The following is a 23,330-nucleotide window of genomic DNA, read 5'->3' as shown; positions in this document are numbered from 1 at the left end:
TGTTTATTTATTTTTGAGAGAGACAGAGACAGAGCATGAGTGGGGGAGGGGCAGAGAGAGAGACACACACAGAATCCAAAGCAGGGTCCAGGCCCCCAGCTGTCAGCACAGAGCCCGACACAGGGCTCAAACACACGAGTGGTGGGATCATGACCTAAGCAGAAGTTGGACACTTAACCAACTGAGCCACCCAGATGCCCCTTAATTTTTTTTAAATTGTGGTAGAATATACACAAAATTTACTTTTTTTTTTTTTTTGCCATTTTACGTGTACAATTCAGTGGCATTAATATATTCACAATGTCACACAACCATTACCACTACTATTTCCAAAATTTTTTCAATACCCCCAACAGAAGCTCTGTACCCACTAAGGAATAACTCCAGCTCCCGGTACCCTCTATATGGCATTCTGTCCCTATAAGTGGAACCACACAGTATTTGTCCTTTGTGTCTGGCTTCTTTAATTTAGCATAATGTCTTTTTTTATTTAAAAAAAATTTTTAATGTTTATTTTTAAGAGGGAGACAGACAGAGCGTGAGCAGGGGAGGGGCAGAGAGAGAGGGAGACACATCCGAAGCAGGCTCCAGGCTCTGAGCTGTCAGCACAGACCCCAACTCGGGGCTCCAACTCATGCTTTCGTGAGATCATGACCTGAGCCAAAGTCGGATTTTTAACCAACTGAGCCACCCAGTTGCCCCCATAATGTCTTTTTAAAAAAGATTTTAGTTTTAAGTAATCTCTATACCCAATGTGGAGCCCGAACCTACAGTCCCAAGATCGAGTCACATGCTTCATTGAGCCAGCCAGGTGCCCCTCATTTAGCATGTTTTTTTTTTTTTTTTCAAAGAGAATTTCCTCCTTTGTTGTATTTTTTTTTTAAGTTTTATTTATTTTGAGAGAGACGGAGAGAGAGAGCATGCAGGGGAGGGACAGAGAGAGCGGGAGAGAGAGAATCCCAAGCAGGCTCTTCATGGGTAGTGCAGAGCCTGAGGTGGGGCTCAAACCCACGAACCTTGAGATCATGACCTGAGCCAAAATCAGACGCTTAACCTACTGAGCCACCCAGGTGCCCTTCCTGCCCCCGCCCTTTTAATGGCCACCCTAATGGGTGTGAAGTGGTATCTCATGGTCAACACGAAGCTTTGAGGCTGGTCAAGAAGTTGTACATGGAAGCCGGGCCAAGTGGACAGTGTAGACTTTCAGAAGAAATGCAGAAGAGAAAATAGGGTATCATTGGGGTACCTGGACCTGAATGTACACAGAGATGCAAGACATTCACAAACCCAGCACCGTTTTCAAATAATTTATTAGGAATTTAAAACTGAAAATAAAACCTGGAAAAAGAAGTTACAGATGTGGAGAGAAGAGACACCGGAGGGTGGTAACTTGCTGGCTTCAAAACACCATGTAACATCTTTTTTAAAAATTCCCCAAACAAATCAGAAAACGGAATTCCAGGGCCCTGAGCCCATAGGTGGGCCCAGTGGGGTGGGATGGGGTCACAAGAAGGGGAGGAGAAGGAAGCTGAGTCTCTCATGACTCAGCTCAAACGTGTAGAAAATTAAAAATAAAAACCAATAAAATGCAGCTTCTCTTTTATTAGGAAACATTAAAAAAAAAAAAAAAAAACAACCACGAACAGCCGCGCATCTCAGTAACAAAGATTATTGCTTTGTGTTCTCAGGGCTAATAGGTTAAGCACCTCACACAGACAATTAACTCTCCAAAGGGGTTTTTAGGGATGGGAACTGTGATGGGGAAGAGAGCTTAGGTCCCCAGCCTCAGACCTGGGGTGAGGGACATAGGGGGGGGCCAACAACAGGTAAGTGGGCCTCAGCCCTGCCATGCCAGCCAGGTCACTCACTGTTCATGAAGTCAGACCCTGAGCCTCTTTTTCCTTTGAAGGGGGCTTGGGGGCTCGGGGATGCCAAGGGGCTCTGGCCATGGGACCATCCTGGTGGGAAACTTCAGTGAGAGAATGTGGGGGTTCCCTGAGAAGCCCTTTGCTTTCCCCTGGGGTCCGCCCCTTCCCAAAGTACCCCCTTGATGCCCGCTCATGGGGGGCTCAGAGCAGAAACCATGAAGGCCTGACCTAGGCAGGGAGCAGGGGAGACCTTTGGAGAGTTAATTCCTTTCCAGCAGTGGTTCCGGGCGAGCCCTTCTCTTTCCTCACCCCTTGCCCCCATGCTGGGTTTTTGGGGTGAGCAGGCCCAAGGCCTTGACCCCTAGGGCCTGAGTGAGTGGGCTTGCCTTGGCCACAGTTGAGGCCTGCAAGCTTACAGTAACGGTGTCTGAGGAGGAGACAGAAACACAGGGGGAGACCTTTGCCGGGTGGGGTGAGGCAATGCCCTCACCCCCAAGGGGTCTTAGAGAGGGGAAGGGGCTTCACCTCACAGTATTTACATATGATACAGGACGGGATGGTTCCAGGGGCTTGGCCTGGCCTACACAACCCTGTCCTCCTTTCCAGGGCTGGAGGGAGGTGGCCAGGAGCCCACACCCACATAGACATTTTGTTCTCAGCTGGTGGGGGGCACCTGGCCCCTGGCCCCCTACGGCCTGGGGCTTCACATTCACAAACCTAGAAATAGTTTAAAAAACGGTTTCTTTAAAAAAAAAAAAAAAAAAGGAAAGAGAAAAGGAGGGGAAATCAGAATAAAAAACAAGTGTAGGGCTTGCGGCCTGTAGCAGACCCCCTCCGCCCTCACTCTAGCTATGCACAAATACAAAAGCCTTCTGTGGGGGAGGGTCCTATAGGGAGGGGCAGGGAGGAAGGGGCGCAGACCTGAGAGGGGAGAACCAGAGGGGTGGGGGTGGGGCAACCGGCTAATCCAAAATAAATAAAAGCGGGCAGGAGAGGAGCAGGTGGGGAGGGATGCCAAGGGCGGAAGAGAGGGAGGTTAGTAGGGGAGCCAGACGCTGTCCGGGGCAGCAGGGCAGGGGCCGGGCCCAGGGAGTTGGGGGCAGGCAGTAGCGGTCCGAGTCGCTGCGGGGGAGGGGGCGGCGGCTGCGGCTGAGGTGTCCCCGCCCCCTCGCTGGCTCACTGTGGTCCTCAGTCAGCTGCAGGCTGGGGCGCTGGAACACAGCAGGAGGTTACGGTTACGGGGACCCTGTGGCAACCTGCCACCTCCCCACCCCAGCCTCTCTTTGGGGGTCCCCAGAACACAGGTAGGCTCTCCTAGAAGAGCTTTGCTCACACACTTCGCAGGCCCTGTTCCCAGTTCGTAATGCTCTTTCCCTAGATTTTCAATGACTGGGTTTATTCTATCGCCAACTTCTCAGAGGCACCTTCTCTGAATCTCTAATTTGAAGTAACCCCTTCCCACATCATTTGGAAGTATCTCGTTTGTTCGCTTGATTTTTGTCTGTAGAATGAGAGCGGGAACTCATCTGTCTCATACACCCTTCTTTCCTGAAACAGGGCTCAATAACTAGTTGTTTGAATGAATGCACGAAGGAAGGAAGGAAGGAAGGAAGGAAGGAAGGAAGGAAGGAAAGGTCCCAGGTTCACACAGTATCCTCATATGACTGTGTGTACAGAGTTATCTCTCTCACACTCTCTGGATGTGCATATCTGCTGACAGTATCCTGTTTTAATGGCTGTGTAATATTCCATTGTATGCAAATGCTCTAATTTATTTAAACACTCTCCTTTTGATGGGCATATCAGTTCTTTGCAGTTAAAAAATTTTTTGTTTAATCTCTACACCCACGTGGGGCTTGAACTCATGATCCGTGATCAAGAGTCGCATGCTCTTCTGACTGAGATAGCCAGGCGCCCCAGTCCCTTGCAGTTTTTCAAATAAATGCCTAGAAGTGGAATTGTTGGGTCAAGGACATGAATGTTTAAAATCTAGATAAATACTGCCAGTCCGCCCTTTGGAAACCCTGAGTCAATTTACACGTTGCTTCCCGTACACCCTCATCAATGTTGGGCATTAGCAATCTTAAAAACTCTTTGCCTGATAGGTAGTATGTGTTGCCTTGTGTTTTTCATTTACATTTTTTAGGTAGCGGGTGGAGCAGCTTTTCAGGTTCATTGACCGCTGCTGGAAGTTCCGTCTCCTCCCCGGACTGTGGGCTCCATGAAGGCAGGGACAAGGTCTGTGGCCCAGATTGGGCTGCCCATATGAGCCTGCCCAGGGCCACCCCCACCCGACCCCTGCCCACCTCCTCACCTCCTGCCACCTGTCTCCTGCTTCAGTGGTACCCATTGGTGAAAGCTGTGGCAATCAAAGGGCCCTGGGAAGAAAAAAAATTTGATTCCTGGATTCTTAGGGAAGCAGAGAAGGTCCCGGGGCTCCTCTCTTCCGACCAAGGGTGAAGCATGGACCCTTCTGTAGCCCTGCCCATATCATCTCCACCGCAGGTAGGGCCTGGAATCTGTATATTACCAGTACCCTGGTTAAAATTAGGACATTCCTGAGCTAGAATCTGGGTGGGCAGAGATGGTGAGTCTGCGTGATGTCCCCAGAGCCTCATGCCCGGCACACTGAATGATGACACCCCCCCCCCACGGGTCCCCCTAGGTGGCACTCTTTTTCCATCCATCATCCCTTGGCTCCCTTCTGCCTGTGCAGAAAGACAAAGCCTCTCCCTCCTCCAACTTCTGAGTCTTCCAGGACCAGCCACTCACCCCAAGACTGTGGCCGAAGCCGGTGCTGGGGGCGGGGCTGGCAGCGCTGATGTAACTGCTGACCCCCGAGTCCTGGTTGGCTGCCCCATAGAGCTCGGCCATGGGGCCAGGGCTTGTGGTCCCCAGGAAGCCCCCCGTGCGGCTGGGAGTTGAACCTGGAGGGGGAGCCATCGTCCAGGGGTGAGAGCCTGGCAACCCAGAAAGAAGACGGTGATAGCCGCGGCGCCCACTGTTGCCCCACAACACCCCCTCAAACCTGTTCCACCCACCCTGACTTCACCCTTCCCTCGCCCTCAACCCTACATCCCAGCAGGGCCTGTGGGTCCACTTCCTGGAGGTCTCTCCAAGTCCATCCACTCCCACCATCTTGTCTGACCATTTAGCAGCCTCCTCACTGACCTCCAGGCCTCCCCTCTTGGGCCCCATCAGACTTCTCCCCATGCTGCAGCTGAGTGCATTTTCTAAAAGCGACATCACTCCACTACTTAAATGATCCGTGTCTCCCCAGGACCTGGTTTCTCCTACCTTCTTCTCTCCACTCCCCATTCCTGTGCTCCCCCTAATGCTAACTGACCTCCCTGGGGGACACTTTTCTTCCTCTTGCCTTCAAATTAGAAGTTAAGAGCCCCTTCCTCCTGGAAGCCGTCCTGAGAGGCTCCAGCTGTGAGCTCTCCTAGGCCCTGACTTCCCCAGCAGAGCAGAATCATCCTTCAGAATTTACTGCCTTTGTAATAAAACCTGATGCCCCCACCAGCCTGTAAGCTGAGGACAAGGGGTCCCCTTCCTGGCTGGCTCACCAGGAATGTGCTCAGTGAATGTTTGTGGAGCAAATGAATAAGTCCCTCTGCAAAAGGTGGCAGTGGCTACCTCCCCTTCCCTCTAGACTTCTCTGCCCACCCCTCGTCAGCTTCCTGCATCCCAGAAGGCCTTACCTGTCCCTCGAACCACAGCTGCTGCCGCCGCCGCTGCTGCCATTGGTCCGTAAGCAGTGAGAGGAATGGCTAAAAGGGAAGGTATGGGCACTTCAGTGTGGTGGCTGAAGGCACGGAGGTGGATAACGGAGGCCCCCTCTGGGCCGTCTCTCCAGCCTTACCCCACCTCAGAGGGTCGGTGCAGCGCCAGTGCCGAGGCAGAAAGAACTCCTTTGGGCCACCAATTATGTCCTGACCCACGGAATGGATGGAGAAAGGTAGGAGAGCGGATGGCCTCCTAGTAATGGATGGAACCTCGGTTTCCCCCCTGGACTCAAGGGACACATATGAACCACATAAAACAACTAGAGGGTGGGGGTAGGGGCGGGGCACCCCCCCCCCCCCAGCTGCTCTGAGCGATGCCCCCTTCTCCAGAGAGTGCCCTTGGCCGCCGAATGGGGCCACCTAGCTCAGAGGTCCCCGGGAGGTTACAGCCCTCATCCCAACCTCAGCCGACTGCAGCCAGTGACTGACTGACATGGGGTGCAAGAAGCCAGGCCTGCTGCCTCAGGGTGGGACCTTATCTGAGGTGCGGTGAGTGCCCCAGAGCTGCCTGTGGAATCAGGCTGAAGCCAGATTCCAGTCAAGGCCACAATTTGGCTTCAACCCTTCTGCTGCCTGTCCTGTTTCCCTCACTGTCCCTCTCCTGAGAGCACGCCCTCAGTAGCTTGTGTGCACCCCAATTCCCTGCCTCAGGGTTCCCCTGACTGCCACCCAGCCAGAAGTGACCACTACCTCCCCCCAATTCCTCTAGCCCCCTTTTCTCGGATCCCCTCTTCAGACACAGAGATAATTGCTATTCCCTTGTTTGCTGTCTACCTCCAGTCCGCCTCCACAGTGCCTTATACACAGTAGTGTTTAATACATGTCTGCCGAAGGAGTAAAAGGAACCTTTTTTTTTTAATTATTTTTTTTAAGATTAAAAAAAAAAAATCTCTACATCCAGGGGATCAAACTCACAACCCCAAGGTCAAGAGTCGCATGCTCTATGGACTGAGCCAGCCATGAGCCCCTAAAAGGGGCCTCCCTCTTCTTTTTTGGCGGGGGGGAGGGTGGAACCTCTTTTTATTTTATTTTTATTTATTTTTATTTATTTTTTTTTTTTCGGAGCCTCTTTTTAAATAAGCCATTGGCTTGAACCTGGTGCTCCCTTGGCTTGGGGTGGTGGGCGCCCCCTACTGCTTGGCTCTGCCACTGCAGCCCCTCAGGCTACAACCCCACCCAGAGCCAGGATCTTCTGAGCTGGTTTGCCCTCAGGAATACTTGTCTCCCATCCCAAGATGCACCTTCTGGGGGCTGTTTTGGTGACCTTGACCCTGAACTGGAACTGGACCTGGGGCTAAGGACCTGGAAATGGCTCCTGAAAATTCCTGGCAAGGCCTTTGGTCTGGGGGCTTAAAGTCTGGGACCGCAGTGTTCCCACACTGTGAAGGCACCTTGCCTAAGAGCCATACATACAGTTGGCTCCTCGTCCAGACATCACCTTCCTTGACCATCCTCGCAAAGGCAGCCCCCTGGCCCTGGCCCCAAGGCCTTAGAACATCTCCCTGTTTTATTTTCCTCATGGAACTTCTCACCCTCCACAAGTATTTTATTTGTTTGGTTGTCTACTTGTTTATTGTTGTCTTTCTCCAGCTCCAGGAGGGCAGGGGCCTTGTCTGTCTCATTCACTGTGGTATCCCCACTGCCTGGAACAGCATCTGACATGATAAATCTCTACTGAATGCGTGAAGGAAAATACCCATGTCTCCTGAAGGCAAGAGAAAAGTTCAGACCCCACACCTCCAGGGGAAACCCCTTCCCCTGCACCAAGCTATCTGCTGAGGGGACATTTCTTTCTCACTTCTTTAAGGGCAGGGGCTGGGCTTTGAGGTCTGGTTCCTGGTCTGTTGAGGCATTTCCACAAAGCAAACTCAGCGTGGCCAACCGGAGCAAGAGCTTCACGACTGTAAAGGACTACTCATTTATATAAGTATTTGTTTTCCTCTCTAGGCTGCAAGTCCTGTGAGAGCAGGGCCTGGCTCTGTCCTGCCCCTGCTGTGCCCCCAGGGCCTGGCGGAGTGTCCCACACTGTAGGTCCTCAACACAATGCTCTTAGATGAGTAGAAAGGAACCCCCGCTTCCAACCCCCCATCGCGGGTCGAACCCAACTCTGCTCAGGGAAGGGCCACTACCACCCCCACCTATAGGACACTTTACTCCTCCCCTTTCCTCACCCCCTGTTTTTTCCCCTCCCCCCACTTTGAGGGACCCCTGAGCACCCCTTGGAAGGAAGGTCTCATCTAAAGCAGCATCCATGCTCACGTCCTCCACACACGGCCAGGTTGGGGGGGAGAGTCTAGGGTGGGGTGGGGAAAGAAGCAGGTTGAACAGAGAAACCCCTTGCAGCCCACCTCATTTGCACATACCCCTCCCCTCCCTTTGGACTCGGCCCCCCTGCTCCAGAGCAGAGCTGACTGGCCCAAGCGCAAGCTGCAGCTGGAGAAACGGCTCTTGATGGCCAAGCACCTTCATCCACTTGCTCAGAAGTTGCAAATGGGCAGCCCCGGGGGCTGTATTTGGCCCTCGAATAGGTTTCATTTGGCCTGCAGTGGTTTAACAATTTGGAATTTGTTGCCAACATTTGAAAATGATGGGAAAATCCATTCCAAAGCAAAAGCTGGGTTTCTGGCTTCTCTTGGAAACTGAGATCTGAAAGTACTAGGTGTGCATCCCGTCCTGGCAAGGGTCGGCTGGCAAGGAGTGGAGGCATGTGCACAAGTCTGTCAAAGTCCCCACCCGGCTCACTCTGCTCTGAGCTTGAGACCCTGGCTTCTTCACGGCTGGATCCCAGAGTCTACTTGGTGCCTGGCACACGGGAGGCGCTAGATAAATATTTGCCAAATGGATGAATGAGTGATTTTGCCTCCATCTGCTGGGCTTGGCCCTATGCCCCACCCTTAAGGGCCAAGTAGCTACACAGACTGGCCAGGGCCTGGGCAGAGTCTGCTGTATCCCCACAGTCAGAGGGCTGGTGGGCAGGAGAAGAGGGTCCCACTAGCTTTCCCCGGGGAAAATCCCTGGGTCCTTCTCTTTCTCCCCATGAGGCCTGTGAGGTGTACGAAATCCGAGCGACTGACCTGTAAGCTCGGGGAGGACTGGGGCGCTCGGGAGAGGGGTCCGCTCTACACGGAATTCTAAAATGAAACGTAAAACAGCTTAGGAAGATACAGGGGAGGCCCCTGGGGCATGGCCCAGGGAGGACAAATGCACCCACAGGGACACTGGGTAGGGGACAGGCCATGCACAGGACCCGAGAGCTGGGATGGGGAGAGCACGGTCCCCAGCAGGCAAAGGTGGAGAAGACACAGAGGAGAGACAGAGAGAGACAGTAGGCAGAGTTGCCCCCTACACCCTGGCCACGGGGCAATGCCGGAGCTTCCGTTCTGGTGTTTCTTAAAAGATTTGACATTGCACCAAAACACCTTCCAGAATCCTCCTCTTTTACTGTTGTTGTTGTTGTTTGTTTCTGTTTTTGTTTTTAGGGGGAGGAGCTGGGGAGGCAACACTGATAAAAAACAATGACCCTAGAGCAGGTCAGGCTCAGGTTGGGTTCCCAGCTCCACCACTTTCTAGGTGGGTCTTCTTAGCAAATCACTTTTGCTCTCTGAGACCATTTCCTCAACTGTAAAAGGAGGATGATCACCCTTCCCCAACGAGAGTGTTGTCAGGCTTAGACAACATAATGTGCAGAAAGGACTCTAAGCTAGACAGCCTGAAAGGCAAAGAATGCAAGTGCTTAGGGACCCTCTAAAAAAAATAAGGCCAGGAAAAAAAAAAAAAAAAAAGAAGCTTGCAAAAATTTGATATCTGATATTTCAAAGAAAACAACGTTGAATAGTTATCATGGCAAAATTCAGAACTTTGTTGGGCCTCCTGCCACTTATTCTAAGGTCTAGTGTTATTTTTATTTTGAATTACAAATGAGGGTGGTGATCGTCAGGCTTTTAAATTGTTTTTCAGCATTCAGGGTCGCAAAAGGTCTTGCTGGCCTTGAAGGAGCTCAGCGTAGCACGTGGTCATTATAAGCATGTCCATAAAGACACAGCCGGCATTGGCCCTCAGGGAGGCCTCCACCATGAGTCTGATGCCTTCTCTGGTGGAAGTGGCAACTCAGGACGGGGTGAGGAGGAGAGAAAGGCAAGAGGCAGGCAGAGATGAGCCTGGGAGAGAATTGTGCCATGCAAGACCACGTGGGGTGGGGGTGGGGGAGCCCCCAGCTTCTGGGGAAGGGGTGAGGAGGGGATGGGTGGGGAGAGGTGCTCCTTCCTCAGACATGCCCTTCCTTCCAAGCCTCCAGCAGGCAGACCACCCCCACCCCCAGCCATGCACCCCCAGACACCGCCCTGAGGAGTCAGACTGCCCGGGAACCGGGGACATGCTGGTGGCAGAGAGACACCAAGAAGGACTTACCGGGGAACTGGTAGGTGTAGCCAGGGGCGAGGCCTGTATAACTCCGGCTGGCATAGGTTGTGGCTTGGAAACCAGGGTAACCTGATAGGGCAAGTGGGCTAGTGTCAGATGCCTCACGTACTGCTCAGACCCTGCTCAGAGGAGAAGGATCTGAGCCATCCACTTCCTTCCCCACCTTGTATCACAAGTAACAGTCAGTCACATTTACCAAACACAAGTGTGCTTACCATTGCATACCATATCCTCTCCTTAAGCCTCACAGGAATCCTAAGAGGCTGGTATTATTAGGAGACCCATTTTACAAACAGGGAAACTGAGGCTCAGAGAGGTGACACATTGGCTAAGAATAATCCAAATCCGTACCAAGATGCTTTGTGCTCTGGCTCCTGCCTTCTTCCTCTCCTCATCTACAATCTTCTCCAGTCACATTTGCCTCTCTACTCTTTCTCAAATCTACCAAGCTCCTTCCCACCTCAGGGCCTTTGCACATACTCTTTCCTCTGCCTGGAGCACACACGCTTCTCCCAGATCTTCCCATGACTGTGTCCTTGTCATTGTGCAAGTCTCAGCTCATATGTCACCTCCTTGGAGAGGTCATTCCACAAGAGTCCTCCCTCCCATCAGTTGCAATATTTATCTATTTTCCGATAGCACCAATGATCATTATCTGAACTCATCCCCAGGGTTTTCTAAGAGCTGATTTTCTGTCTTCCCCCATCTTTTTTATTTCTGTAGTATCTCCAGGACAAGTTCCTGGTGCCTGCTACTTCTATGCATCTAATAAATATGTGCAGCTTTACAAGAAAAATCATATAGCGAGTAACAGCGAGTGATAAGAGTGAATAACAATAGTGTAACTGGGATTCACGTTCAGAGCTAACTGGTTCCAAGTCTCTTAACCACCAGTGTCACTTTTTTTTGTTGTTATTTTTTAAAGGAGGTGAAACCAGCTAATGAATTACCTTGAAAAGAAAACAGTTTCAGTGTTCCAGACCAAAGGAGGTTAAAGAGATGGGACAACTAAGTGCAAGAGCTGATTCTAGCCTGGATCTTATTTGAGAGAGCAAAACTATGTTATAAAGAACATTATTAGGTCAACAGATAAAACTGAAAATAGATTAAAATACTGTATCAACGTAAATGTATGAGCTGGATATAATGTGGCTTCATGAAAAAAAAATACCCCTAGTTTTAGAAAATACACACTGAAAGGGGCGCCTGGGTGGCTCAGTTGGTTAGGCATCCGACTTCGGCTCAGGTCATGATCTCACGGTTCGTGAGTTCAAGCCCCGCATCCGGCTCTGTGCTGACATCTCAGAGCCTGGAGCCTGCTTTGGATTCTGTGTCTCCCTCTCTCTCTGCCCCTCCCCTGTTCACATTCGGTCTCACTCTCTCTCAAAAATAAATAAACATTAAAAAAAAAGAAAATACACACTGAAGTATTTAAGGGTAAAGGGCTATAGCCATAATGCATGTAACTTAATCTCAAATGATTCAGTGGAAAATCACAAGTGTGTTGTATGTGTGTATGTATATATGCATGTATATATATACACACATGCACATACACACACACATAGACAGCAAATGATAAAGCAAATGGGGTATAAAATTAACAGGTGAATCCAGTGAAAGGCATATGGATACTCTTTGTACTATTTTATTTTTGCAACTCTTCTGAAAGTATGAAATTACTTCCAAATAAAATGTTAAAAGAAAACTTCAAGAGAAGACAGTGCCCCATTTGGAGGGTACTCTCCTCACCTATTCTACCTGTTGACCCTCTAGCCCATACCATGCCCCCTCCGCTGAATCCCCAGAGCACCCCTCCCCCCATACCTGGCAAAAAGACTCCTTTGTACTGTTCTCTTTCTGTGTGTCCGCATCTTGTCTCTCCAGGGAGACTGTGAGCTTCCTGGGAGGCCCAGCTCAGATTTTCCACCCTCAGTTGTAGGCCCCAAGCACTGCTGACCCCCGCTCAACTTCCCAGGCTCCTGGCAACCTGCACTTACTCCAGGGAGCCTGCCTGCCTGACCACCAGGTGGGTTAGTGTGCCTCCTTGGGCCTCCCACAGCCTCCAAGCACTGTGTGGTATCATTGCCTATTGACTCCTGTCTCCCACTTGACGGGGAAGCCCAGGAGGGCAGGTCCTGCCTCTCAGAATCTGCTCAATAAATATTAGTTGAATGAACAAGGAGCAGCCACCTTCTTTTTTTGCCTTCCCAAAAGTCTTTGGGTCTTTGTAAATACTATTTCCTCTGCCTGGAACACTTTACCCTTGCCTTCTTCCCTGACCTCCTATAACTAGCACCTACCCAACCCACAGACTCAGCTTCAATGTAACTTCCTTTCTGGCTTCTCCAAATCTTGGTCAAGTTCTCTATGACCATGCTCTCTTGGCACCCTATACTTCTCCATCCTAACCCTATTTATTTATATTCTTAGTTTGTTTTCCCTACCAGACCACAAAACTCCAAGGAAAGTCACTGTTGTATTTTCTGGCATGGTTCCCAGCATTTATAGTCACTCAGTAGCTACTGGAAAGATGGATGGATGAACAAATGGACAGATGGACAGAAGGATCAATTAATAAGGACCACTTTCTGGCTACCACTAGAGGGCAGCACCCCATAACCAAATCACCCCACCCTGGGTTGGCTCCAAGACTTGAGCTCCTTGGTCCTCACTCCCGCCCAATGACTCATACAGGAGGGCCGACCACAGAGGAGATGCGACACCTACGCGTCACCAACCCCCCCCCTCCCGCCCCCACCACCGGTAGCCCTGGGAGCAGTTCCGGGCAGGAAGCAACCACAGGTGCAGGCCTAGCACATACCCAGCATGCCGATGCCCAGCATGAAGGCGTCCATTCCATAGGGCATGACTCGGGACCTCCCCCGGGCTGAGCCCGTCGGCGACATCACCTCTTTTGGCTGAGCTTTCTTACATTCCACCTGCAATGAGACCTGATGGTCAGTTCCTCCTACAGACATAGGGTCGCAGACCCTCTTGTTCCCTGGCAGGCCTCCTTATCATTAACTTCATAGTTCCCACTTATGGAGTGCCCGCTAGCGGCTAGAGGTTATGTAAATGGCTTTGCACGCAGTAGTAGCTTACACCAACCCCAGAATGGAGGTAGTATTGCCACTCTCATTTGACGGTTGTGGAAACTGAGGTTCAGAGTGGGGAAGTCATCTGCCTAATGATTAGACTAACAAGTGGCAGAGTGAGGATGTTAATCCAGGTCTCTCTGACTCCACCAGCCGTGCTTTTTAACCACCATGAGACACTGGCTTCCTGTCCAGATTTTCAGAGGGTGGGAGAGCTGGCTGTGCCCCACTGACCGTGAGGCCCCTCTGCCTGCCTCCAGAACCTCCGAGCATCCCGTCTCCTCTCTGCACCTCCACCCATCCAATCCCCCCTCACCATTTTGTTGTTGATTTCATGGAAGTGGATCTCACACACTTTCTCCACGATGTCCTCACTCTCAAATGTGACAAACCCGAACCCTAGAGGGCAAAGGCAGGGACAAAAACAGGGTTTGTGGTCAAAACCCAGCCTGAGTCATATCAACACTACCACTGCTCTCACAGGCCAAATTCCTGAGAGTTAACAAAAGCCTGGGAACCTCTCAACTACCCACCCGCTGAGACAGGATTCCTAGCTCCCCAATTACACACTCGAAAGCCAAGGCTCAGCAAAGTGAAATGACTTGCCCGAGGTCACACAGCAAATTAGAAAACATTATAGCAGTGATGAAAATACACTCAGCATGCCTTTTCTTTCTCAGGTGCTTTCCGAAGAAGGAAGAAAGAACACACACAAACACTTATTTACATTTCCACAAAAGTGTGCACACCCAAACATATGTTTGTACAGTCACACATATACATGACATGGAGGCGCACACACACACGTATACCTCGGTACCCATCTGCCCCACAAATACTCGGCAGTGCTCACGAAGGCCCCCCTACATGTGGATAGTTATCATGACAAACCAGACACATATAAATATTCAGACGTAGACACCCTCACACGCACAGGTACAAACGTACAACATACACACACACACCAGCACATACCTCAATCCCCAAACAGGCTAATACACCCAAAGCCCCAGAGCAACCAGAGAAACAACCCCACCTCCTCCTGGGGAGGCCCCAGGGGTTGTAATGGGATTTCTCAGAAGGCAAGGCCCTTGGGAGAAAAACAACCAGGCAATGCACACTGTGGCCCAGATGCTCACAGGTTGGGGGGGGGGGGGAGGGGGGGGGGCGGGGGCGGGGGCCCCCGGTGGGGGGGGGGGGGGGGAGACAGGAGCAGGAGCAGACCGCCCAGGGCTGTGGAGTTGGCCTGACCCTGGGGCTGCCCAGCCTAAGCTCTGGTTACCAGGGACAAGGTAAGCCCAGCAGACACTGGCTGGGCAGACACTGGCTGGGGCGGGGGTGGAGGACTCAGTTTGGAAGGGGGGAGGTTGCTCCTCTGCTCCTCTCGGGTGTCTGCAATTGGGCAAGTTTCTAGCACAGGAAACGGCGGGACAAAAGCCTTCTGTAAGGCCAGGCCCGGGAGAGGATGCAGATCCTTGGGGATAGGATGTCAGGAGGCAAGATGAAAGGGCAGCTGTGACCTGCAGCCCCCTGGCTGACCACAGGCCCCCAGCCTGGCCTGGAAAGGGGGAGGGGGCCATACTCACCTCGGTGCCGGTTGGTGGTTTTGTCAAACATCAACATGGCATCGTCCACCTGAAACAGAGCCTGCCATGGTGGACCCACCAGATACCAGGGGATCTGCCACAGCCCAGCAGGAGGGGTTCCCACACCCACTCCCCTCTTGCCCAGGCTAGGCTTTATCTTAAACCTGTTCCCTGCACAGGGGACCACTTTCCATCCACACCCCCCCAACTGGATGCCAAGGCACCTCCCATTCAACCACCAGATTCTCAAAGGATCGGCCTGCAAATACGAAACACCAAATACCTGCCTGACACTTTGCCCCATCAGACTCTCTACAGTCCCTGCAATGTAAGATCCTCATTTTGTAGATAAGGAAATGGGCTCAGAGAGGTGAAGTCACCTGCCCAAGGTCACACAGCAAATCCTAGACCAAGCCTGGAAGAAGGAGGCACGGAGTGGGTGCTAAAGAAGGAAACATGGGAGCAAGATAAAAACGGGGAAATGAAAGCCTCTCCCCTTTCTGCAAAAGGCCAGGAGGACAGCAGCCACTCCAGCCAGACTTGACTCCCCTCTCCCGGTACAGATCTTTTCCTTTAATTGAGGTTTCCTTTTGCTAGAGGCTGTAATTAAAGCAAGTAGAGTTCAGTGCCTGGGCTGCTTGCCTCCCACTGACTGGGGGAGGGGCAGGGGGCTGAGGAAAGGGGATGGTCTACATGATTCCCAGTCCCTTGCACCTCAGTCTCCTCTTCTTGTTGCTCCCTCAAGGCAATCCCTTGGATACATGGATAGCCAAAGGCCTGAGCTTCCCTCCCACAGTCCCATCTCCCTCCCTTTGCCTACATCTGGTGCTTCCCCCCTGTCCTCTTAATTCTTCAGCCAATGTCAGCCACCTCATGGGGTTAAGCTAAGGTCTGATTTGTCCTTGGTGGAAATCAAGGGCTGCTTCTGATACCGGCCCCCCACCCACACACACAGCCCACTTCAGCTGCTGACCTTCCCCCAAATGATCACCCACCCGAGGGATGAAGGAAAACTTCCTGAAGCCATGGGGTACAGTCTCTCCCCGACTCGACTCTCCGTGGCTCTCTTTCCAGCCTGTCATCTTCCTTGCTTAAGTGGCAAGGGCAGCCCCTGAACAGGGTGGTCCCCTAGCTCTCCTTAGGCGCCAAGCCACACCAGGCCTCCGAAGTCCCTCTAGGAGAACCAGGACCCCACTAAGCCAGGAGGCTCCTGGGCCCCTGGAGAATCTCAAAGGGAAATGACACCTCCCTCCCAAAAAGCTTTCTGCTCCAGAGGCCTGCAGCGGAGTGCCATTCTCACTCCCACCCTTATGGATGCATGCTGAGTCCCAATCCCAAACCAGCCTCACTGTCCAAACTGCGCAGACACTTTGGGCTCAGCACATCTTCCCCACCCCCTTGCTTAAACAATAGAAGAGAGAAATCCAAAAAAGAGAGAGAGTTGTGATAAAAATACAGGCTTTAAGTAGGACAGGCTGGAATGGAACCCAAGATCCTACATTTGCTGGTTGGGGAACCTTGGGCTGGTGGCTTTATGTCTCCATATTCAGGTTACCTCATCTGTAAAGTGGGCATAACGGTGTTTATCAATTCTATGGAGGAGTTAAATGACAGCACTGTAATACTAACTCACAGTACCTGGTTGCAGTAAATGCTTAATAAATAACAGCTATTATTACCTTTATTATGGAGGGGCTTGCCTACAGTCACATAGGGGAGAAGCAAAGCAAGAGAGCAAGCAGCCCAACACCCCTTGCTTTGAAGGTACCATGAGGACAGTATGTGTCAGTTATGGTGATGACCATCCTATGGAGCACCCTGACTTGTGCTCAGTAATTATTTTTTGAATTAATGAATGAGTAAAAGCCACACCCTCTTCCCTAATCCCACAGCTTTGAGTTCCTGCCTGACCCACAAACTGATTTAGCCCAAATCCACTGCCCTTCTCACCTTCCTCCACCCAACTTCCAACTCCACCACTCCTGGCCCCCTAGAACCTTCAACTCGGGCCTTGGCTGGACAGACCCCTAGTGGGGCAGTGGGGTTGAGGCCAGGGCAAGGAGCAAGGAAAGTGGCTGGGGGTCCAGGGACCCCCACTGGTGTCCCCTCCTGGGGCCAGCTGAGGGGAGGGAGGCTCCCAGCCCAGTGTCCTTAATAGGCTTTGGTCTCCATGGGAACCCGGGGGCAGGGGGGCTCCGGCAGGGGGAGGGGAGGCGGCCGAGGCCTGCTGACCAGTGGGAGCCGCCAAGTTCGGCGGCCGCTAAGCCTGAGTGGCAGCCATGGCGGCTGACCATTGTTCCCCCCTCGGCGGCGGCCCCTCGATCCGGGCGGGGGGCCCCCCGCCGCGGGGCCCTTGGCATTCCCGGCTGTCCCCCTCGCTCCCTGGCAGCCTATTCTCCGGCTCCCCCTGGCCTCCCCGGGCCGGTTTCACATGCCAACGCCGATTTAGGCCCGAACAAAAGACGCGGCCGCTGACGGCTTCTCCTGGGGCCCGGTTGCCATGGCAACGCCGGCCCCGGGGGCAGGCGGCCTCCAATCACAGCTGCTGGATCAGATTAGTGCGAGCTCTAATGCTCGGCGCTCAGACACAAAGACACCCCGCCGGAGCCGAGCGGGCCTGCTGCTTCCCAGGAGCGCCCTTCCCTCTGGGGCCCAGGCCGCCGACCTGCCCTCAGTCCTGTACCCCGGTCCCCACGGAGGCGCCTGAGCCTAGGCCTGTGGCCCCCACGCCTGCAGCATCCGCTGGCCAGGGGGCTTCCCACCCTCTCCCCTTCTCCCCTGGAGACCGGGCCCTGGAAACCCACCCAGTTCCTAGCTCACATCCCATTTCCAAGGGGCGGTTCTCCTCTGCCCTTTGCCTAACAGGCAACTGAAAAATGCCTTGATGGCAAGGTAGAGACACAGCCCGTAGCCCATCTCATGTAAGAGAAGACCAGGGATCCTGACACTAAGCACAGCAGCCCCCCTTCATCCCTAGACTTAAAACTTGGCCCCCTCTTGGTCATATCCCCATGGGACCTTGATGTTCACATTACTCACCTTTCTGGGGACACCCTATTGTCTGATGATGCCACATCTCCTTCGTAAACTAAACGATCCAGAAATTTAAGCTCAATGCACCTCAGAGCTGAGAGCCAATCTGCTGGGCCTGATCAGAAATTTAGGGTGCTCTCCTCAGTCTCCCTCCAAATAGCTAGGGGATCAGCACCTCCCCCAGCTCCCACCTGTGCAAGCAGGGTGCTGAGTGCAATTGGGAGTCGTATTTATTGCCTCCTTATCATCCTTACCAGGAAGGAGTGGGGGAAGGTGCAACCGCCTGTGGCCTGGACAGGTGCAAACTCCCAGGAGGCCAAGGGGTGACTGGATTGAACTGGCTAGGGGAGAGCAGCCTCCCTTGGGAGAATGAAGATAAGCAAGAGAAAAACACAGGGGAAGGGCAACCACAGAGACAGCTACTATGTGGCTTCTCTCCCTGGGGATGCATCCAGAGGCTGAGGCCCACAGATAGGACAGATGCCTGGACTGTGGGTTGGCCTGGGCTCACCCACAAAAAGGACCCGGCCGCCTTTTCCCCTTTTGCAGGGACTGGAATGACCTGGCTGGACTCTGCTTGATACTGACCAATTCTACAGGGCTTCCACAGCCCCCGAAAGCACCCCCAGCAGGCACCCCCAGTTTTGACCCACCTTCCCGAACTGCTCAAAATACTGCTTCACATCTTCCACCGTGGTGTTCACTGATAGCCCCCCCACAAAGATCTTCTTCGTTCGAGTCACCATCTGTTAGGGGGAGGGAATGAGAAAGTGGGCATCTGAGTCCTGTGGCCTACTGCCACCAGCAGGGGCTCGAGCCCTCCTGCCAGGGCGCCAGCTGACAAGCTCTCTGTGGCCCTAGCGACTCGGAAGCCCCCGCCCAACGAGCTCCCCCTTGGACCCCCGCCTCTAGGCCTGTCATGGGCAGCTGTGCACCCCACACCCTGGCTGACTTGAGTGTGCCTCCCTCCCTGGAGTCTGTGTAGGGGAAAATGCCTTCTGTAAGAACCAAGGGGACGGGTTAGTGACCCAGACCCACAGTGTAACTCAGAGACCCCACCAGCACCCCTGGGAGAGACTGAGGCCCATCACAGGGTTCCCCTGAACTCAATGCCGACATTTTCCTCATCAACCTCCTCCCAACCCAACCTCCGGCAGCCCTGTGGCCCCAGCCCTGTTTTAGGAAGAACACATGGTCCTAATTACCCCAGGAGCGCATGGCTAATCCACAGCAATTCCCAGCCCCATCCTAACACTAAAGCACCTTCTGTCACCAAACTGCTTAATGGAATTAACCCAATTCCGACCATGTGCTCCCTGGTGCGGCTTCCTTCGAATACCTGCTCCATAATTGCTTTCAGGCCCTCTGCTGGACCCTTCCAGAGATGTCCCCTTCCTGTCTCCTAAAACCTGTCCCTCTTCCTTCGCTGTGACAGGAGCTGGGCAGCATCCTGGCTCCTGCCAACCCCCTTGTAAATGGGGAAACTGAGATCTTCTGGAGAGGAACCTAGTCCTAGGACACAAGTTAAGTCAGCAGACTCAGGGGTCCTTGGCTCCCTGTACTGTAATCAGCCTTCCTTCCTGTCCCCTATATTTAGCCATTTAAAAATTAAGATCTGGCTAGTTGCCTTGGGACCTGGAATAAAATCTTGGGCCCTTACCCTGCACCAAAAGTTTTGAATGCTATATTGCTCAACTGCTCAGAATTCTGTTTTCCATACACCCAAAAGAACTCGCCACAGCACTAGGTAAAGAAAGCACGGGGAGGGCAGCCACTCACCCGAGTTGAAAGACAACAGGTAACCAACCTCATGGTCCCTTCCCCCTCTGCAAGCTGAACACACCGAACCCCCAGAGATAGAAAGGTGATGGGGAGGGGGAGTCAGAGATAGCTCCCTGGCCTGACTCTAGCTAAGCCTCAGGGGGTGTTTGTCCTGGGTTTGACCTCCCCAGGGGCATTGGGTTTAGAGGCTGTGATCTATGAGGTCAGAATTCGACTCAGGGTCCACAGTGTACTGGCTTCAAATACAGGACAATGAATCCCCTGAGGGGTTCCTCCTTCTCCCAACACATGCAGCCCCCTCCCAGTCCACCCCTGAGCACAGATGGAAAGATGCAGGATGTCTTCAATCCACAGAGTGAAGGACATTAAGAATCCTCCCTCCTCCCATCCCAGTCTATTCCCATAACACTCCAAATGAAGGTTCCAGAAGCATCTCCCATAGGAGAGAATGCTGGGAAAATCACTGCCCATAGTAACACAGCTCCTCCCAGACATGGACATACCTACCTTAGGCTGTGCTCGCCGAGGAAAGGCCACCTTGGGATCAATCTGAAAGAGAAGGGAGAGGTAAAGGGGCTTGGTTATCACAGTTTAGATGGGTGACCACACAGCCTTCAGCCCTGTGGACTTCTCTCATCCCAGGACACAGAGATGACACAGGACAGAAATCACCACAGCCTCTGGCAGAAAAGTGTAGTCGTTAAGCACTTAGGCCCCAGTGCCAGGCTCCTGGGTTCAAATCCCACTTACACTGTTTCCCAGCTGTGAGACGTTGGGCAAGTTACTTAACCTCTCTGAGCCTCAGGGCCAAGCTCACCTGCAAAATGGACAAATAGTAACACCCACCTCAAAGGGGTCGTCTGCAGACTACTTGAGATCATGCTTACAAAGCACCTGGCAAGGTGTCTAGCTCACAGCAGGAACCCCAACAAAGTAAGCAAAGTCTTACTTCTTCAAGCACCAGGTATTCAAGGGCCTTCCTCACCTAACCGACTTCACACAGATGATACCAGTCTAGGTGAGGCATGTAATCCAGACTTTGGAAGCCTAGTGGGTGGAAATACTCTTTGGTTCAAGAGAAGAGTTCATAAATCACCAGGAATGGACTCAGTTCTGTTTCCCCAATACTACTGACATCTAACAGCCTTCTTCGAGGCTGCAAGCAAACAGCTCCCTGATAATGCAGCCAGGCTTGGGGTGAATCAGAACGCAGGCTTTGGTGACGCACAAGGGCACGGGACTTGGACTCAGTCAGAAACTTTGAGCCCCGGCCAAGCCTGTGATCTTGGTAACTTGCTCACCCCTCTGAGCCTCAGTTCCCTCATCTGCAAAGTGGGGATAATCACACCCACTTTTCCCAGGGGCAGCCATAGGGAATCAAATGAGATAACATGGGTGAAAGCGGCCCTTTGTGAACTGCCCTTCATTGCGCAAACAAAGGTGCTATTACCAGCGGGCCACCTTTGCCCTTGGCTGTGAACAACCAAAGGAGAAAAGCAAGACGCACCTGGGTGCTCCTGGGTATATACTCACACTGATAAACAGCAGAAGCCAGGCCGCAAGACATTGTGATCAAGGCAGGACCTATGGGGCCTGGTCATTCCAGAGCTTCTTGCCACCCACATGGGTGGATACCACTCAGAAGTTCACCAGCCAATCGCAGGGAAGATCTATCTTTTCCCAAAGTTCCTTCTGTTCAAAACTCAGCCTCGTTCTAAGCAACCGGCTCTGGTTCCTCTCTGCCTGAATGGCATGAACCAGGGACCAGCCTCCTCTGGGCTCTCCAGTGGATTTGCCCACAGAGAAGGAGCCTCTAAAATCCATGCTGGGGCAATGCCGTCTCTCTCCCAAAGTTCCACTGGGCTCCAGGGAAAATCACAACTGCCCATTTCCCCTGTCTGCAGGTGTGATTTCATACCTCTACGGACATTTTCATCCTTCTTTTTCTCCTGGAAGCAGCCTCCCCAGCCACCAGAGCACCTCAAACAGTCCCCCTGTACAGACCCTGATGGGGAGATGGTACCCAAGCCACGTCTCACAGACCTACACACACCCGATCCCTGACACACCCCACCTCCACTCTGACTCACAGCTGGCAACATAACTAAAACCCAACAAGTAAATAAAAGGTGAAAGTCAGAACCCAAAATAGACTCCCCACAATAAACCTCCCTCCCCACCCCTCTCTCCCAGGCCAGAGAATGCCAAACACAAAGCCCTTGCCTTTTTGAGTCCCAAACCTCAGAAGGATGCCCATCACACCCTCCTTCCCCCTTCTCTCTTATCAATCTTCCATGACCCCACCCTGCCCCCAGACCCAGTCCCTAAATCTCAGCTTCCTGAGCGCTGCAGAAGCCATCAGTGCATTCTGAGGACAGGGGATGGTAGGAGAACTGGCAGCTTGATGGCAGATAATCACCAAAAACAATAGGCCACTGTCTCTCCATTCCCAGCTTGGGTCACTCAGTCTGCGCCAAGAAGATCCTTTCAGAGCCGGCAAAGTTGAGGCCTGGCCTCATTTGCTCATTACTGCAAGCAGGAGTGGGAGCCACTGGGCAGAGATAACAGGAGCTGGGGACAGGCGGTAATTTAGCAAATTCTTGGGCACAACCAGCTATTGTTGCAGGTAAACAGGAGCCAGTGACTGACCCAAGCACAAGGAGGCCCAGGGCTGGAGGACAGTGGGGGAGCGTGGAGAGAGATCACACTGTCCCGGTCCCCTGGCCTCGGGTCACCCCATCACAGAGTAACCCCTCCTCGGACTTCCTCCTTTTCCTTCTCCCCTAGAGCAGGGGCCTGGGCCAGCGCCCCCTGGAGGGCCCAAGACATTGGGGAGCAGTGGGACAGCAGTAAAATGTTTTAGGAGTTTGAATGCCAAAAAAGCAGCTTCTCCTCAAATCCAGCCCTCAGAAGGGTTGTTTCCAGGCAAGCCAGTTCCCTCCTCATAAATCCCTTCCTGGGCAAAGCAGGTTCACGTCTTCCACACAAAGCGGGGAGCTCATAGACCAAAGGAGTGGGGGGGAGAGGGAGGGGGGATTCAGTGATGCTTTGCCATTGGTTCGGATCGGTGGTGGTGGGGAGCCAAATACTAGTTAGAGTCCAGAGAAGCCACGGGGTGGGTCACTGCAACCCTGACTCACCCAATTTGGGCTAGGGGAGGGACCTAGCCCCACCCCAAGCTGCTCTGTGAGGCATCAAGATTAGTAGGTACAGGGAGGGGCTGGGGGATGTAGCATCTCACCGCAGGCCTGGGGTTTTTCTCCTCCCCCCCCCCCCCCCCCCCCCGACTCTAGTGACAAAGTTTCAGAGCTTGGCAGCCCTTCTACTCAGAAAACTCCCTCTTTCCTTAAGGACCCCGTCCAACTGTCCCCTGGGGAGAGACCTGACCCTCTCCTCCGGCGGCCTCCCTCTCCCAAAGGACCCCCGAAGCCCTGAGGGCCACTCACTGTTTTGGAGTCGAGCTCGTGCCGCGATTGCGCCAGCACTTTATCCACCCCCGCCTGGTCCATGAAAGTGACGAAGCCGAAACCCCTGCGCGCCGTAGTGAGGGAGAGGCAGATGGTTACAAGGCAGTGAGTGGCGGTGGAGGGGGGCGAGCCGGGAGCAGGAGGAGGGGGTGAGGGGCTCACCTGGATCTCTTGGTCAGAGGGTCCCGCATCACCAGACACTCCTTCACCTCCCCGAACTGGCCGAAGTATTCGCGCAGCCCTTCTGTAACCACACACCCGCCTTCGGACCAGCTCGGGCCCCGCGCCC

General features: G+C 52.9%; 1 protein-coding gene across 1 annotated transcript; it reads right to left on the bottom strand.

Moving 5' to 3' along the window:
- Positions 1–1,291: 1,291 nt before the first annotated feature.
- Positions 1,292–23,328, bottom strand: MSI1 (musashi RNA binding protein 1; the record flags this gene model as incomplete). The annotated part of the gene is made up of 13 exons (XM_040443464.1): positions 1,292–3,079; positions 4,183–4,246; positions 4,641–4,795; positions 5,573–5,641; positions 8,731–8,787; positions 10,064–10,144; positions 12,900–13,017; positions 13,490–13,572; positions 14,760–14,808; positions 18,446–18,538; positions 20,082–20,123; positions 23,021–23,105; positions 23,204–23,328. Coding segments are annotated over 12 exons (999 nt in total), but the record flags the coding sequence as incomplete, so codon positions are not given.
- Positions 23,329–23,330: the final 2 nt, after the last annotated feature.

Source organism: Herpailurus yagouaroundi, unplaced genomic scaffold (genome assembly GCF_014898765.1).
Source record: "Herpailurus yagouaroundi ecotype Mexico unplaced genomic scaffold, PumYag 191, whole genome shotgun sequence".
Classification (NCBI taxonomy): Eukaryota; Metazoa; Chordata; class Mammalia; order Carnivora; family Felidae; genus Herpailurus; species Herpailurus yagouaroundi.
Note: the sequence above shows the minus strand (reverse complement) of the source record. Positions and strands in the feature narration are given on the sequence as shown.